Here is a 13,398-nt window from a genome sequence, read left to right as displayed (position 1 = left end):
ATTAATTTGAGAATCTAATTTATGGCTGAGCAAAACCCTGCTCCATTTCTATGTCAGTGCAAGTATATTTTGAAGAGAGAGATTAACTCAGACAACATTTTTCATCAAGCATCTCAACAAACTGAAAAATAAAGAAAAATTGTGCAGATAAGCAAGGCTGACATGGGTTTAGGTGGACTTGGATGAACTAAAATGCAGGGGGTGCCTGGCAGGTGAAGAACTGAAGATATCCAAATAAAGCAGGGCAAGACCATGCAGTGCCCTGGATGTGAGCAGGAGAATCAATTAATTCTATACTTTACCTACAGCAGTCAAGTTTCTTAAGTACCGGCAAAATGTGGGAAACTGTCAAAATGCCCTGAATTACATTCAGATGCAGTGAGTAATTTTCAGGTCTGTCTCTGTAATGTCATTTTCAGTAAGAAACAACAACAACAAAAAGAAGAAGAAAAAGCTACCTTTAAGAAAATAGCTGATTTAATGACGGTGTTTCAAAAGTGTAAAGTGTTTTCCCATACATTCCTTGCAAACAATATATTCATTCTTAAATATTAACCATTTAAAAATCTCTTATATGTCCTTTGAAGTACTCACGGGAAAATTCTGGCGCATTTACAGAGGATAAAAATGTTTTGATAATTATGATTAAAATATGATTTTGCAGAAGCTTGTAAGAGCTACTCTTATGGTACAAATGGCTGACCAGCAATAACGCTAAAAAGAACGGCAAAGTTGTGTGGAACTATGTAACAAGAGAAAACCAAAGAAAAAGTTAATTTAAAGGAGAGCTTACAGTCTTGGAATTTGGTTTACTTTGTTGGTGACTATGTGAAGTAAATTCACATATAAGTCTGATTCAACATTCACATATGAAAAATTCCAGTGCTAAATAGGACCTTGCAGTTGAAACAGGCTGCCTGCAAGGTACCCCAGCAAGATTCTGGGCCAGATTTGGCCAGTAGACTCAGGAAACCCCTCTCTGGAATCAGGTGTACATATATTAACCATAAAACACCAGTATGTGCCTTTTTCCCATTCCTGAAGCAGAGATCTTGGTTACTGCATTTCTAATAAAGGAGTAAGAATTCTATGATAAATAGAATCCTAGACACAGTTAATTGATGCTGTAATACTGAAATATTCTGGGTATCATATGCCAAGTCAGGGTTTATATAAGACATAAAGCCTGAGATAATGGAGAAGGATGAAAGAAAATGCTGGAGCAAGTGAAGGTATAGGGCCCGCTGGAACATGTCTAATCAACTCAGGGCTAAACCAAAATACACAAAAGGGGCTTGTAAGACATCAGCTGACAGCTGCCTCCAGACAACAGTCAGGAAACAAAATAATGAGAAATAAATTCACAAAACAATGGAGAAACCAGAAACACAAGGAAAGGTGGGCATTTCAATCTTACTTTTGCTTATTGCAAGGAGGCAGCTTACAGATGAGAACTGCATGCTCACTCTTTACAGAGAACCAACTAAGTTTCACCAAAGACACTGAAAAAGAATAAATGAAAGAAGAAATAAATAATTTCTTTACTCCTGGCACCATCATCTAAAAAAGACCCAGGAACCAATGGTCAATAGAAAAACATACGGAGTTTGAAAAAGGTAAGAAGAAATTTAGTTAAAACATCAGCTGAAGCAGCATGTTTAGAAGAAAACAATTATTTCCAGGTAGCAGAGGGATGTAAGGGTGGAACAGAAAAAAAATTAGAAGATCCAAAGTTAGATCCCAAAATTTATTGAAAGTGTAATTCCTTAAAAGTACTGCTGAAGCCAAGGAGGGAAAAAATCCAGAGAAGATGAAAAAATTATAGGTTCTGGTTTGCATCCAGTGTGGGAGTGGCTTCTGAAGTCAGAGAAGACACAGATACTGGACAAGGAGATGCATCTCTTTCTCTGTGGAGAAAATATGAACTTTTCAATTTTTTGCTTTCTTTGGGCTATCACCAAAGCCAGCCTCCTTCTCTTTTTAAAATTTAAATTAAACTATCAAGAAATGTTAACTGGCAAGTTGAGGACATAAAGTTATTGAGAAGAACTCAGTCATAACTGGTTGTGCAGAGTGTTTTGCATAGTCTGACATGTTTCAGGAAACCCAGACTGAGATCCTGAGATCCTTGGAGTGGAAAAACCGAACAAGGAATCCACCTAGTACCTATTCACAAAGAAATAATTCACTAAGATCAAGATTTTGACAGAAAGTAGCTCCCCACACTTATAACTTCCAAAAGATTTTGATGGTGCCTTGCAGCCTTTCAGTGTAGAGCCCAAATGCCCCCTTGCCATCCAGCCCCTGACTTAGGAAAGCAAGGCAAAATATGAAATGATTTAATACCATAAATAACAACTGCACATACATTTTTACTCCTTATGGAAGGCTTTAAGCATTGGAGGTGTCCTTCTATTATAGATAAATTGTATATACATTAAGTTGAGCCTCAGGCCCACCAACAGCCATTTGGCACACATCTTTCTAGATAAGGAAGGATTCCTAACAGAAATTCCTTAGCAACCTTTTTCTGGAACCATGGTGGGATGCAGAGGAGAAAAGTAGATCTGCATTAATTTCCGTGGCCTAAGTATATAAAACATTTATTTCCCCATCAGCTGAATGAAAAAGCCTCAAACGTTCATGTAGGTAACAAAAGAAAAAAAAGTGCATACACACAGGATATCAGAATAAAGTTACTGGAGAAAGATGTCCCTGTGAACCTCTCTGCTTATTTCAATCTTCCTTGGGCATAAGTCAAATTCAAAAGAGAAAAAATTTGTAACAAATATATGTATATGTTGTTAAAATGGTTTTTCACAGTCCTTCATGATCACATGATGAAGACCCTGAATAGCTTATAAACCACTGTAAAGTAGAAGGGGAGCCTCACAAATTTGGATAGCTGAAGATTATTTGAATAAACTGCCTATTGCTTTTCTGTGGCAGAAAACATAACAAAAGGAAGCAGCCGAGCTGAGAGACATCTGAAAGTAACTGGATTCTGCATCTGCTGAACCTTTGCTAGTGAAGCAAGAGACTGTCCTGTGTCTGTTAATTACCTCTGCTCCAGAGACATCTCTGAGGATCCCTTCCAACCCAGGACAGTAATGGCTTTTGAGGCACAGGGAATGTGTGAACTTTCATTCACAAGGCACTTCTGAAACCTCAGGCCTTCTCTGAAGAAAGGAGGGGAGCTGCTGGCCCAGTCTCAGTTTAGGCACCATCTGCTCCATGATGGAGGGCACTGATCTAACTAAAGGCAGACCAAGTAACTCTGTGAAGCCACAAACCTCACCCTAATCTCACTGAATTTGATGTATGCAAACACCATTTTATATCAAAGCTACCTTGGTTTTGTTCTTACAGAAATAGCATCATCATTGTCCCTTGAGGAAAAAAAATCAGAAAGAGGTTGGTGGAAGTCTTTAGATATCAGTGATAAAGCCCTGTTCTCATGGACTCCTTTCAGCAGCATTCAGAAGGTATATTTTTACGGATTCAACTACATTGAAGTAACTGGTGAAGGGATTTGTAATCAGACAGAAAAAGACGAATGCATGTACTCCTCTGCATATATACAATACCCACAAGGCTTACAAAATCCATTCACAACAGAGGAAATACTCTAAATATATTCTAAGAGGTTCTGTCAGCAGTCTAACAGCAAGGTTCATTCACGTTTGTAAGTCATGAGGAAAAAGCTGTTTTCTGTCCATGCTGTGTGAACAGATTTTGTTTGGTCTACAGCTCATATTTAAGTTGCAAGTAAGTAAGTCATTCTGGCTGAATTAGCTGACAACCCCCAGTCATGGTATTGAGAATAAATATTTGATTGGAACTGAATTAACTCCTTGCAGGTTTGTGCCCATGTTTACACATACTAGAGTGCATGTTAAAAAACCATAGGATATGGAGGCTATCAAATTAGCCAAACATGTTTACCTGGCGGGGGGGGCAGGGAAGAAAAGGATGCAAAAATCAAGAAAAAGAACTACAAGTCAGCTTCTAGAATTAGTTTGAACATGACATGTTGACAGTCTCATTCAAAACTAGATTGGACAGGAAGACAGAAGACAGTGAATCCTGACAAGCTGAAATGTAAATTAAGTGTTTTGTCTTTACACTTGCCTCCCAGAGAAACTGCTACAGAATAACACCTTGGGCCTTAAATGAATTTCACACCTCACCTGCAGGCTTAGAGAATACAATAGCAGCAAGACTAGACTGTTATTAAACAAAGAGGTGCCTGGGAGCTGGAAATCAATACACTAAATGGTAACCAAGACATTATCATTTTGCAGCATGTTTGGATAATTGTGCACCAAATGAAACCATATGGGAAATGATTAATAAATGGCTGTTTGGCATTACATATTGCCTAAGCTGAACTGAACAGGGTATTTCCAAAACTAAAGCACATACTTTAGTCTGGGGGGGGTAGAAATGTCATTCTGTAAAACTGCAGCAAATATTGCCACAAGTCTCTGCAGCCACATCCCCCTCACTCCCTTAAGCTGTCAGGAACTGTTTCCTAGAGCTCCCAGAGGAGTGTGATCATTAAACTAAACACCACAGAGCAGAATACAAGCTGATCTCACTCTCCATGCTCCCATTAAGGGATGGCAGAGAAACATTAACTATTCCATCCCCAGTGGCATTTAAATGTTTCTCTCGTTCTCTCACACAAAAACAGTGGAAAACAGATTGCTTTTCTCATTCTCTTTTTATGTTTCTAGCTGTGAAAAATAAAGTTAAGAAGGATTTATCTGTGCTACAAGTCCTATTAACTGTTCACCCTGTCATCTATAGCATAATCTATTTATGTAACATTTTCTAAAACTGTATGAAGCAAACTTTTCCAACGAGCAGCAGGCGAGTTAATGACTTGCTGGTTCTTGTTTCACCAGGTTTAGGACAATCAGAGGTCTTGGCTGAATGTTTGCTGGAGTAAGCCTCCCCCTGCGTAAGGTGCAGATGCACAGAATTTTTTTAAGAGAACCAAAGGATTCTTTCTTATTCAAAGGATATATTATTATATGATCCTTCAGACAATCAAAACACGGGGCACTTGCAGGTGTAACCTTGAGCAGTTTGGCATAAAATAGGCCTTTCACTGTATTGCAAGATTTGACACAGCTGACCAGACTACAGCTCAATGTACAGAGGCGATTTAAAATAAATTCCTATAAATATGAGCATTCAACATTGAAAAACTATTTTTAAAATGCCAACCCAGATAAAATACTAAACAGTCTGCTTTAAATGCAACATTAACATTTTTGAAACAACCAAGTACCTAAGCAGTGCTTACAATCACAACATTTTAAAACTGAAATTCGATTTATGAAGTATTTCTTTAGAGTTTCCAGTTATTTTCTTCATTAATAGACTTGCAGAAAAACCACTAACAGTAGAGCAGGCTTCTAGAACAGCCTTTTAAAAGCCAATTAGGATATAGCAAACCCCATTCTATACAAGTTCAGTTCTGCTAACATCACAAATGAATCACTGTGTTCATATGCTTAATCCTCAAGATCTCAAGTTATTCATATCCTCCTTGCTGTTTGCAGGATTAGAATCTAAGTATGTTGTTTCCTCCCTTTCCCATCCTGCCAGTAAACGTGGGATCAGGGTTCAGAACATGTCTGATTCTGTGCTCCTAATCTCCAGTAATCTTCTCAGTAACACAGTATCTGTTGCAGAATATCAGGAGGCCACATCGAAATGGAACAATTAGTGGAAACATGAAGTTACATCCAAATTTATGAATGTATGCTCCACATACTGCCAAAAGGTAAAACAGTATCTATAGACATCTTCCAGTAGCACTAAATATTAAGGTAAAGATTACCTTAAAGTCTGTAACTTTTCTCACAAAGCTCATTTACAAACTGTTCAAGTTGTGCAGATGTGTTGCCACTTTAGCTCCTGACAGAAAATTCCAAGTAATTCACGACCCTGTGAAAACTCAACTAACAGTGCTGTACACAAAGGAGGGTTTGTATAAAATACAGAGTTCTACAGCCTGAAAATTTAATGGGTGGATTCAACCAGCAGAACCCTCTACAGCATTTCTAAGGGGTAGAGAATAGAAAAGACCATCCTCCTTCAAAGTCACTTGTGTCATCAGGCAGCACAGAGAGAAGAAAAACAGCAAGACAGTACATTTTGGCTACATGCAATAGAAAGTTGGGGCTGACACTCTACAAAGAGCACTCCCAGCTGGAAAAAAAATGTCTGTCTTTGAAGGTCTGACCAACTGCAGCAACTGAAGCAAATACAAAAAGGTTATGAAAAAGTTCAACAAGGTGAAAAAATGTGTGAGGACTGAGACCTCTCAAATGTGAGTTATGAAAATATATGTCCAAAACCCACCTTCAGCTCAGTATTTGCCTAATACAGCTGTTCTGCTGTCTGTACTGCCACAAGGTCAGATCTAATTAAACAAACCAGAAAGACTATCACTGGCTTCAGTCCTTGACGTAAATATGCTGAACTTTTACATATATACATATATATATATGTACACACACATATAATACATGCTGGAAAAATCTAGATCACATTAATTTAAATATATATTTATTATATGTGTATTTGTTAGAATTTTCAGAGTTAATTGATTCACTAACAGACATTTTATATTTATAGAAGAAAAACCTCAGCTTTAGTTAAGGAAATACAGAAGAGCCTCATCTTTCATGAATCTATCTCTGCTATCAAGAGGCTAGCTGCCCATTCAACACCACAGGTTTAAATAAAATAAATATTTCATTGAGTGAGAGTGATATTTCCCAAGATCTCTCCTTGTTTGTTGCTTGTTAGGTAACTATATCAAACACTGCTTATACAGGCAGAGAATGCTCATGTTCAATTTTGTGAAACTGCGATCTTATTTTGGAGAATATTATTTAAAATTCAAAATACGACAACAGTTGTTGACAGAGCTTAGCACGCTGTTCAAGGAAATGTAGCATAGTAAAACTCTGCTGCTTTTAAAAATATTTATATCTTTTTAATCCTTGCAGCAGATAATCCTCTTTGCAGTGGGCAGGAACATGAATACCCGTGATTGTTAAGTCCTTGCTTTTCAAAATTTAGATTTGCAATTTATTTCCACCCCAAAATTTGAACAAATATTTCTTAAAATTTTGCTTGCATCAATTTACCTTCCGTAGGCAAAGCGCCTGTCTTTGTGGTGGTCCCCAAAAGTATCCCACAGCCTGAGGGAAACACTGACTTCATCCACAACATCTCTTGAGCGTTCAAGGACCTAGAATAGAACACACAGAACATTCTCTTTCCTTCCATCAAACAGTTACTTTTCTAATTCACCCCATCAAAAGGTCCAAAACATACTAGGTCAAGGGTCTATCTCATGTAGTTTTTACCAAATGATGTATCTTATAAAACAGGCAGAATATTTATCTCCCTAAAAATAAGTTTGAGAAATTACTTTAGAATGAGAGGTGTATAAGAGCATGGCTGCAGTAGAGGTCACTTATAAAATACTTGTGAGCACATTGCTGCATTCTGGCAGGGTAAGGCTTGTCAATAAACAATAGCAGCACCTCACAGCATGTGCTGCACACTTTGCACATCTGCAGTCCTTACCTCCTGGCAGACACGGTACTGATCAATGGCCCAGACGGTTGGGACGTGTGTTGCCAGCAGCTGATACTGAGTCAAGGTTGTGTTGCAGGCTCTCGCACAGATCAGACGAGTCTTTCCCACTGCATTATCTCCAACCACCACACACTTGATAGTTTCAACGTTAGGTCTTTCGTAGTCCATGTCAATGTCCATTTATCAAAAACTGGAACAAGACAGTTAAACTTGTTTTCTACTTCTATGTGAAAACAGTGCTGCTTAGAATCAGAGCCTTTTACTTCCACTTCTTGAGAGATGCCTGAAAACAACAACCTCTTAAAGAAAAGTGTGTAGTAAACTGTCCTAAAGCAAGCCAGATAGTCCTTTAAATACTGCTTGCTTATGCAAATACGCAACTATTTGGACTGCAGTGGCTTTATGCTGTTCACATGCTTTTTTCACTTTGGTTTCTGTAAACACAAGCCTGTTTGCAGAGGATATTTCTTGATGAAACAGGACAGCTAGCATAAACTTCCCTCTTGCTAATACTTTTTATGCCAGGAGGAAAAAAAACCTGGGCATCAGTGGGTTTAATCTGAAGGACACCAGTATAAACCTGCCTTCTGCAATCCTGCCCATTCAGGATTTGATTTAGGGCTGTCCAGACAATATTGCTAACAGTAAGTCACACAGATGGCTTTAGCACACAATAAGTCACTTGTACGATGACTGTAGAGACTGTTCGCCACAATTCCCATTATATCCTGCAAGTATCACACACTCTTAATTGTCCAAGGAGAAGTTTGTACAGATCATGGACTAAAATGAAACCAAAGATCCAAGCAGGAACTTGCAAATATACTTATCTATACCTAAAAATTCTTCTTGACTTGAAATGGAGAGTGAAGAGAAGAAGTTCTTTGAAGATACTATCCTCATGGAAAGTTATTATTGAAATTATTTCCTTAAATATTCTATGGCAATATATTGAACAAATGCCTGGATACAAAGGCAAGCTGGAAAAAATGGGTATTTGAAAAACTAAAATCAACTCATGAATGTTTACTAGAGTCTGTCATTTTCATGTGTGGGATCACAGTTTGATATATCTGAATTTGGTTTTTTAATGTCTAGCAGTCTGCTGAGCAATCTGGTCTCTGCCAGGGAATTGCAATCAAGGACGGAGAAAAGGGAAAATGCAAGTCACAAACCTTTTCAGGAAGGCTTGCCTAATAGTTATTTCAGCAAGGAACCTACAGCAATGTAATTGACAAAACACAGGTCATCATTTGAATGATAAAGAAATCCAATGATTTGTTTTAATACCTTTTTTAATATTCACATCTCATTCACACTTACATATTGACTATATATTAGCTGTCAGGCTGCATAAAATAACAGATTCAAGCTATTTTGGTGTTCATTTTTCACTGTCTGAGGCACTATGCTCTGATTTAAGAAAAATGCATGTTTAGTAACTACTAGTCAAACACTGATTTTAACTGTATTCTTTTTTATTATTTAAACTGTCATACACCAAGAAACAAAAGTCTTAGTTAGAACTCAAGGTTACCCATTTAGATAAAATTTTGTGTATGGACTGTGTTCTAACAACTATAATGACTAAGGCACATTTGTAATCTTTATTTAATTGTGGAGAGAGGAATCAGGAACGACACAGACAAGGTGCAAGAGTGATTTTTGCCACTACTGTGTCACACTGATGTTTCCACAGACACTGAATGTTTCTGGAAATGCTACAGCACAGACTAGCACATGAGAATACATTTTGAAGTTATCCCACTGGAGACTGAAACTTGAGCCCAGACACTTTGCATCCTGGCACAAGTGTCTGGTTGCACAAGCAGAGCTCTGCAATCTGCCAGATGCAGAGCAAACACACACACAGAGGATTGACCACACGTGAACCCTCACGGCCTCGTGATACCAACCTGCCGCGTCCACACAGGGGCTTGAACCGGTAAGGACACAAAGCTAATAAGAGACAGCCTTTATCCCATCACCTGGCTTGTAACCTGCATCCTGAGAGGTTACTAGCCTAGAGGTAAAGCACTCCAGAGGCTTCCAGTTCCCTGTGTGTGATCCAGCCCCAGCTGCCTACTGGATGTGGGCTCCCACGAGGCTGGTACCTGGGATGGCCAAAGGCTCTGTACCTTCTCGGTGATTCCAAACACAAGAAGAGAACCAAGAGCTAACTCCTTGTTCCTCCTCAGCATTCATGGGAAGGATACAGTCATGACACAAATAAAAGCACAAAAACAAGACTTCTTTTTTCTCCACACTACAGAGAATGCGGCATGTTCATACACCACGGCCTCATAGGCAGCACCCCAAACGAGTAGCAAAACCCTGAGTGCTTTCAGCATGTGATCTTAAAAAGTTTCAAGAGTAAACAGCAACCTCCTTGACATATTACGTGGTATTAAATTACTTCATATTTTATTCATGCATGGACTAGACATCACAGATGGAATGTGGAAATGTTTACAAGGCTAGAAAGCAAAACAAAGGAGCATAGCTAGCCAGTGTGTCTGGTTGGTTTCAAACTAGCAAGCAGAGATGCCAAATGAATTTTTTTCCAACCCAATATTCCATTAAAATGCTGTTACACAGATTAGCTGTGGTATTATATAACAGTTTGATTTAAAAAATCTTCCAAAGTTTTAAAATGGTAGTTCTGCAAAAATGTGCTTCAATAAGTCACAAAATATGTATTAAGTATAGAGTCTGGAATCTTAAAAAAGTTCCAAGAGGATAACATACTCAGTTTAAAATTAATAGGCAAATCTAAATAAAAGTAACTAGATAAATCAATGCAACTATCTGAGAATCCTAGAAAAGGAACATATTAAAAAAAATTTAAATTACTGGGGCTTTAATTTTCCAATACACTTAATAACTTAATTAAAGTTATCACAGGACTCAGATACAGCATGCCTGAATGCCCTGCTGTACATCAATGGCAATCTAATGAAGATATTTTTAGCATGACTCAATACTGCACAGGACAGAGATTAAAATAAACTGGCAATAAAAACAAAAGTAGAGCTCTGTGGCTATGTTAAGGAAAGTTTTTAAATACCCTCCAGTATCTATAATGTAACTATTTGTTAAAAATGCAGGTAATTTTAATATTGTTCACTAGTTTTCAGGAAGGGATTGAAGCAGAAATAGCTCCTGAAGAGACTGACAGACAGAAGCCTGGGCAGATATTTAGACACTTCAAGCAAAACCAGATGCTAACAACAAATTACACTATAAACAATTAGCAAAACAAGTTGATTAAATGCTTACAAATGTAGCCAGATGCCTTCTGGCTACTGGAATGATTAAAACCAGTAATACATACACAATCTAAAAAATACAGCCACAGTTAGTTTTTTTAAGGTAGCCTCTAGGTTAAGCTGGTGCTAAACCTATTATATAATCACACTGATTAAAAATGCCAAACATGTACTTACAAAACTAGAATTTAAAAAAAAAAAAACAACAGAAATAAGACAACTAGATTCGAGCTTTGAAAATCATATCTGAATATCTGGGAAGACCAACTGGAACTTAAACAGAACTGGTTAAACAAGAACAAAGCAGTGTATATAAAGATGTTTTTAAAAAGTCGTAACATTCTAAGATCAATGAAAAACTTGCTAAAACCAACCTACAACCAGCAATAGTTTAGCTTAGAAGCAAAACTAAGCAGGGTAAAACTAGGAGGAAAGCAACTGGAAGTGTGACCAGTCCCAGAAAGGGCACTGTCAAAAAAGCCAGAGAAAGACAGGCCATCAAATGAGGGGCAGCAAGGAATCTACCAAGGAAAATGTCTGATCAGAAATCACTGTTTCCAAAAGAAAGGAGCACAAAATTCAGCTGCTAAATCCAGTTCTAAAGAAAGATGAGCAGATGGATGGAAATGGAAAAAGATACCCGTAAGAATAACACAGGATCTCAAAAATCTCTTAGGATGTTCTATTTTTACATTGTCACCTGTGATTGTTTGCAGATGAAGAGAAGACACAGGCAGCCAAAAAAAGGAGATGTGAGCAGACTCAAGACCTAACATAAAGCCATTTAATTCATTCAGTTGATTAGCAGTTAAGAAATATTCCAAATAAACCTGATTTACTTCCAAAGAAATATAAGGCTACTGTTTTGAATCACAGCTTGCAGATGATTATGGTTGCCAATTTCTTTTTCTGTTGCTACACCTCAAATTGCTGTGGGGTACTTGGTTTTCCATTTAGTTTTTCCTCATTACTAAATGAGTTGTTATTATTATCACTATAAAAGAGTTGTGGTTGCCATAACATGTGAGTTGGTCAGCCTCAGTAATGAAACACTCCCTTTCTAGAGAAATTTTCCAAAAGATCTGTAGATGAAGCACATCACTTGACTATAGAGTCTGTGGTACACAGATAAAACACGACACACATCATCCCTCTAACTCTCTGGATTAGTGTAGGTATATTATACAATAATATACAATAGATAATACACAGTAATATACATATTGTATATGTAATATACAATAGATAACCAGATCATAACCATGAATGTGTTCTAAAAATGCAGTTTAATATATATAAAGCTATGACTGCATTTTTCTCTGCTAGAAACAAGGTGGATGATGATCCAAACCCAATAGCGAGTTTCCTGTCCCTGTGGATCTCTAAATGCCCACTTTGAAATGTCTGCATGTTTAAAATCCTCACATAGCATATACAAAACACAACCAAGACTTTTTTTTCAAATAGTAGCTAATTATCAACCCTTTTCTCTTCAGCCCAAACAAATCACTAACATCACAAACACATCACTAGGCGTGTCTACATTAATCAGTGATTATGGGGTGATCCTGCAGCCATTTACTTCTTAGCTCTGTACTTATAGGACCCCTCAAAGCAAGCATTTTACTTAGCTCTTGTGCTAAGACCAAACTCTTCAGATGACAATTCAGAATGACAGCATGTAAGAACCTTGCCTGCTCAGTGGAGCTCTTCTTCAAGCTATTCCACAGAAAAAAAAATTAATAATTTTAATTAATAATCTGAGTCAAGTAACCTGACCAAGCATATAAACCAGGAACTCCTTCAAAAAAAGGGGGTGCCAATCACAATTAAAATGTCACAATTTTACCAAAGAAATCTAATGGAAAGAGACACCAAAGTCTAACATGACTTAATATGATTGGTGGGCATGGGAATTATCTCAAAAACTCTGGCTACCAGTAAGGCAATAAAATCATGAACAATTATCCCAAAAAACCCCCACACTTTCCTGAAACTATATGAAAGTGCATTTGTAGCTATTCCATATTTCAATCTATTCTGAAGATGTATTTTTTAGTTCAGTTTTGGAGTGACTCCTTCAGAGAGCCATTAGGCAACAACGTCAAAAAGAATATTAAAATATTTACAAGAGTACCTGACACTCTTGCCTCCATCCCTAAGTTGCAAAATTACTGCTTGCAACCATGGAAACGGGAAAAAGAAATACAAAATGCCAAGTTCTTCAGGCACTGAAATCACTACCTTGCAGTGCAGAATCCCAAGGCACCAGCATGCTGGCAGGGACCAACGAGCACACGGGCCAGAATAAGCACGTGAAACGTTCGTTCTCAATATATAAACTGCCATGTGCTGTTTCAGAATCTTTAGTGGATTAACACAGATATACCAAGGGACAAAGCAGGGGGAACTTAGTGTTCACTTGTGCAAGACAGTAGAATAGAGACAGTTCGGATTTGGGAAAAGGTTAAGGGCCAAAAGGCTGTTTTGTGGTTTGGTT

At 37.7% G+C, this 13,398-nt stretch overlaps 1 protein-coding gene across 3 annotated transcripts in view; it reads right to left on the bottom strand.

The window, feature by feature from the left end:
* RHOBTB1 (Rho related BTB domain containing 1) overlaps nt 1-13,398 on the bottom strand; it is a 52,152-nt gene that overhangs the window by 15,903 nt on the left and 22,851 nt on the right. Inside the window, exons 1-3 of one of the 3 annotated variants that reach the window (XM_088168798.1) lie at nt 7,618-7,641; nt 7,173-7,276; nt 6,379-6,439 (exon numbers count right to left, since the gene is read on the bottom strand). The exons of 1 other annotated variant lie outside the window; for it this stretch is intronic. Coding sequence is in view for 1 of the 2 variants with exons in the window: in XM_014882338.2 (XP_014737824.1) it covers nt 7,173-7,276; nt 7,618-7,809 (296 nt within the window). In the remaining variant the exon portion in view is untranslated. Of the gene's footprint in view, nt 1-6,378; nt 6,440-7,172; nt 7,277-7,617; nt 7,820-13,398 lie in introns of those variants that run through there. One more of the 3 variants, XM_014882338.2, reaches the window with a different exon arrangement.

This window comes from Sturnus vulgaris, chromosome 8 (genome assembly GCF_052056855.1).
Source record: "Sturnus vulgaris isolate bStuVul1 chromosome 8, bStuVul1.hap1, whole genome shotgun sequence".
NCBI lineage: Eukaryota > Metazoa > Chordata > Aves > Passeriformes > Sturnidae > Sturnus > Sturnus vulgaris.
This window is presented reverse-complemented; position numbering and strand designations above follow the sequence as displayed.